General features: G+C 51.9%; 1 protein-coding gene across 2 annotated transcripts; it reads left to right on the top strand.

Moving 5' to 3' along the window:
- The first annotated feature begins 660 nt into the window (after window positions 1–660).
- On the top strand, window positions 661–4,435 carry LOC120364610 (serum amyloid A-1 protein). 2 transcript variants are annotated; one of them, XM_074401201.1, is made up of 5 exons: window positions 661–721; window positions 1,096–1,180; window positions 1,605–1,693; window positions 3,630–3,768; window positions 4,162–4,435. In XM_074401201.1, exons 3-5 carry the CDS (start codon window positions 1,609–1,611, stop codon window positions 4,298–4,300), a joined length of 363 nt encoding a protein of 120 aa, XP_074257302.1. In that variant the 5' UTR covers window positions 661–721; window positions 1,096–1,180; window positions 1,605–1,608; the 3' UTR covers window positions 4,301–4,435. The 2 variants fall into 2 exon arrangements, with proteins under 2 accessions (XP_074257302.1, XP_039326785.2); XM_039470851.2 differs by lacking the exon at window positions 1,096–1,180 and having other exon boundaries at window positions 682–721.

Raw genomic sequence — 4,435 nt, 5'->3', positions numbered from 1 at the left:
CCAATGTGGGGCTCCAGGACCAGGCTGGGGCAACAGAAAGTACCCCCCTCAATATTGCCCCCACCCCCCCGCCCCGGCTCAGGAGCCAGCTGAGAGAAAGCACTGCCTAATTGGCTAGGCCAGCTGAGCAGGGTTTTCCTGTGCTGAGAAATCTCAGGATATCCAGACAGAGGGGTGGAAGGAGACTTCCAGACACACATGAGATGTGGCGGGGCTAGGCTGTCAGTTTTAAAGCTTAACAGCTTTAGACATGAACTCACAGGGACTTCATGTCAGAGGTATCTGCCATGTGGCCCAGCAGGGCGCATCCTGAGGGAATGACTGGTACAGTCAGGAGCTGGCTGAAGAGCCACCCTCACTCCACACCTTCCTGCAGCTCAGGTGTTGCCATCAAGGGGCTCCCACTCTCAACACCACAGCCTCAGCCCCTCAATGCTGAGGAGCAGAGTAGGTCTTCTGCCCTGACAGCTGCCAAGGCACAGCAAACCTATCTTGTTCCCTCTGGTTGCAGAATTGGGATAAATGACCCAGGATGAAGAAACCACTGGCGTCCAGGAACTTGTCTTAGACTGTTTTGTCGGGGAAATGACCGGCAGGGACTTTCCCCAGGGACCACATCCAGCTTTTCTTCCCTCCCATGAGCCCAGCAGGGAAGGCTCAGTATAAATAGCAGCTACCTCTCCCTGGCAGGCAGGGACCAGCAGCTCAGTGAGCAGATCAGGTGAGGAATATGCCAAAGAGTGATTTTTTTTTTTTTTTTTTTTGAGACGGAGTTTCGCTCTTGTTACCCAGGCTGGAGTGCAATGGCGCGATCTCAGCTCACCGCAACCTCCGCCTCCTGGGTTCAGGCAATTCTCCTGCCTCAGCCTCCTGAGTAGCTGGGATTACAGGCACGCGCCACCACGCCCAGCTAGTTTTTTTGTATTTTTAGTAGAGACGGGGTTTCACCATGTTGACCAGGATGGTCTCGATCTCTCGACCTCGTGATCCACCTGCCTCGGCCTCCCAAAGTGCTGGGATTACAGGCTTGAGCCACCGCGCCCGGCCCCCAAGAGTGATTTTTAAAACTTTTTCTGTTTTCTCTTTCCCAACAAGATTATCAGTTCCTTTACAAAACAGTCATCCCGGGGCCTACAGCCAGACCATTCTGAAAGTGTCTTAGCTCCTCTGATCTAGGGAGGTAAGCAGGATCAGACCTGGTAGTACTTGGATGAGAGACCACCTGGGAATAGCAGGGGCTAAAGGCTTTAAGAATGAAAAATAGTGATCCCGCTTTGTGTTTGTCCTGTGTGAGTTCTGTGCTGGGCAGAGGGAACCCACGGTACATGGGTTGTGGGGAATTACAGGCTACGAGGGAGTCTGGTCATAACTCTTGCCTTCCTCTATCAATGCCACATTGGCATCCTCTTACACAGTCAGGGCTGATGGGTTCAGAACCGAGGGCTTCTGGCACTCAGTGAAGTCCCGCTACAAGGTTTCCTAGATGAGCCACTAAGATTCTAATAAGAGCCAGTGGGAATAACGAGGCTTTCATTAGAATATAAGTCCCAAGGGAAGGTGTGCTGGTCTTGTAGGTGACTGCCTGACCTCTCCTTTCATTTCAGCACCATGAAGCTTCTCACGGGCCTGGTTTTCTGCTCTTTGGTTCTGGGTGTCCACAGCTGGTTTTCATTCATTGGCGAGGCTTTCGATGGTAAGTCTTCAGAAGGTTTGCAGGATTTCTGAAGATAAACAGCACCTGGACCTGATAAAATGGGGGAAATGATGCTTTTGGAAGGCTGCTTTTGAACTGGAGAGTGGCTAGTGTCTGCGTTGCTAAGGCCTGCCATGAACTAGGGTTCGCTGGATTGCCCATCTCGGTCCTTCAGAGCTGCTGGAAATATCTCCTTTCCCCGTAGTGCAGGCTCTCAGGATGTGTTTAGTTGATCCATCACGCTACAGAAGCTGCTGCAAGGTTTATCCAAAATGTATTTCCTGGGGCATAAGGGACAGGGAATGCAGTAACAACGCACACGGGTACTTTCCTGCTTTCTTAAGCTTTGAGCCGCTGCCTTAGGTTGTGCTGCTCAACAGGTGTCTGGGGAGCTGCTAAACAGATGAGAGGGTTGAGGATTACTGTCAGTCAGTTACTCAGACAAAAAACAATCATCCTTCCCAGGAACAGCTGAGCTGTTTGTTTTGAGTATAAGATGCAAAATAAGGTCTGCAATGGGTGTAAAACAGCCCTCAGCACAAACGGCATGAGAGTTTCACTGAGGCTGTTGACACTTCTGTCTTCTTTCTCCTTCCTCCTTCAAGTTCCTAATGGGATAATGTCCAGGGTCCTTTAGCTTTGCTCTGCCAGGGGCTCCCTTCCTGGTTCGTTGTTTCCTTTCCTTCCCCAGCCTTCTTGACAGGAGATGGGAACTGACGTGCAGCAAGCTCCCACAGGGACCAGAGCATTTTCACTTAATTTCAGAATGACTCTGTGAGGCAGGCACCTTCCCCTCTTTGAAGGTGAGAAAGCTGAGGCTTGGAGCAGCTGAGGCTGATGCTCAGGGACTTACTGCCAGTTAGCAGGCGGCAGAGCAAGGGTTTGAGCCCGGCTGTGCCTGAGGCCAGAGCTCTTGCCAGGTAGATGCATCACCGATCACGTCCCAGAGTTTGATGGTCACGAATCTCAGCCACTCCTTGGAGGCACCTGAATGACTCATGCCTGCAAGTCCCCAAGAGAGTCTGCAGAAACTGTCCTGGGATGTGACCTGTGCATTGGAACTTTCAGTTTCTCTCTGGGTGATTAGAAAGTGCAGCTGAGGCTCACGCCTGTAATTTCAGCACTTTGGGAGGCCAAGGTGGGTGAATCACTTGAGGTCATGAGTTCCTGAGCAGCCTGACCAACATGGTGAAACTCTGTCTCTACTTAAAATACAAAAATTTAGCCAGGCATGGTGGCAGGCATATGTAATTCCAGCTACTCAGGAGGCCGAGGCAGGAGAATCACTTGAACTCGGAAAGCAGATGTTGCAGTGAGTTAGATCGTGCCAATGTAGTGCGCTCCAGCATGGCTGACAGAGTGAGATTCTGTCTAAAAAAAATAAAAAATAAAAAGGAAGTGCAGCCAGGGCTGAGCACCACTGCTCTATTGCTTTCTCAAGCCACCCACAGCATCAGTGCACTTATTGAGAGTCCGTTTAGGGACTTTGATGTTACCAACAGTCTCTGAAACTCGGATCACAATACCGTGTGTTCCATTTGCAAGGGCATATATGTTAGTAGTCAGGGCAGAAGTGCTCTGTGTCTGCCACCTTTCTCAGCATCAGTCTTTTATGTCACCACCTCATTCATGTGCACTCCTGGATCTTATCATAAGCAGCTCCGTCAGGGGACCTGGAGAAACCAATTAGGATAAAGGAATGTGCTTCTCAACCCATGGTATCCAGGGCTGCTATGATCACAGGCTGAAAGCTTCAAGTCAGTGGAAGATTGGTCCTTCTTTCATTCCTCTCTAAGGGGTTGGCAGAGTCTTTATGTTCTCCTGATGTCCCTTCTGCCTTCCCTTTCCTTTCCCCTTCCCCTTCCCCTTCTCCTTCTCCTTCTCCTTCTCCTTCTCCTTCCCCTTCCCCTTCCCTTTCCTTTCTTTTCCTTCCCAGGGGCTCGGGACATGTGGAGAGCCTACTCTGACATGAGGGAAGCCAATTACATCGGCGCAGACAAATACTTCCACGCTCGGGGGAACTATGACGCTGCCCAAAGGGGACCCGGGGGTGCCTGGGCTGCAAAGGTGATCAGGTAACTGAGCTTCTGGGATACCAGGGCTGGGTGAGCAGAGCTTGCCTGCCTTGAACTGTCAGGAGGGAGACAAGCTCCTAGTAGAGAAGTTAGAGGTTGCGGCCCCTCCTGTTCTTGCCCTCTCTCTGCCTCTGTGCTCAGTGCCAGGGTCTGAGTGGATGGTGAGAGTGAGTGATTCCTCACCCTCTGTCTCTGGGTGCTGTTCATCCAGCCTAGTGGTGCCCAGCCTGGCTGAGTGGGGCCGTGCCCAAGCAGGGTCAGTGTTTTTGCCCCTCCCTCCTTGGCCTTTCTGAGCTCCTCCCAGAGCCCTCCCTTGCAGTGGGGAGAGTGGGAGGGTGAGCTGTCGCTCACCGGCCTGGTGATTAATTTCCTTCTTGCATGCCTGGACTACAGCGATGCCAGAGAAGGTATTCAGGAATTATTTGGCCATGGTGCGGAGGACTCGCTGGCTGACCAGGCTGCCAACGAATGGGGCCGGAGTGGCAAAGACCCCAATCACTTCCGACCTGACGGCCTGCCAGAGAAATACTGAGCTCCCTCTTCACTCTGCCCTCAGGAGACCTGGCTGTGAGCCCCTGGGCAGGGATACAGAGTCATCGAGCTCTGTGTCCACAGAAGCTGGGATATGGCACACGATAAGCACCTAATAAATGCTTAAGTGGTTGAA

The sequence above is a fragment of the Saimiri boliviensis genome, chromosome 6 (genome assembly GCF_048565385.1).
Source record: "Saimiri boliviensis isolate mSaiBol1 chromosome 6, mSaiBol1.pri, whole genome shotgun sequence".
Lineage (NCBI taxonomy): Eukaryota > Metazoa > Chordata > Mammalia > Primates > Cebidae > Saimiri > Saimiri boliviensis.
This window is presented reverse-complemented; position numbering and strand designations above follow the sequence as displayed.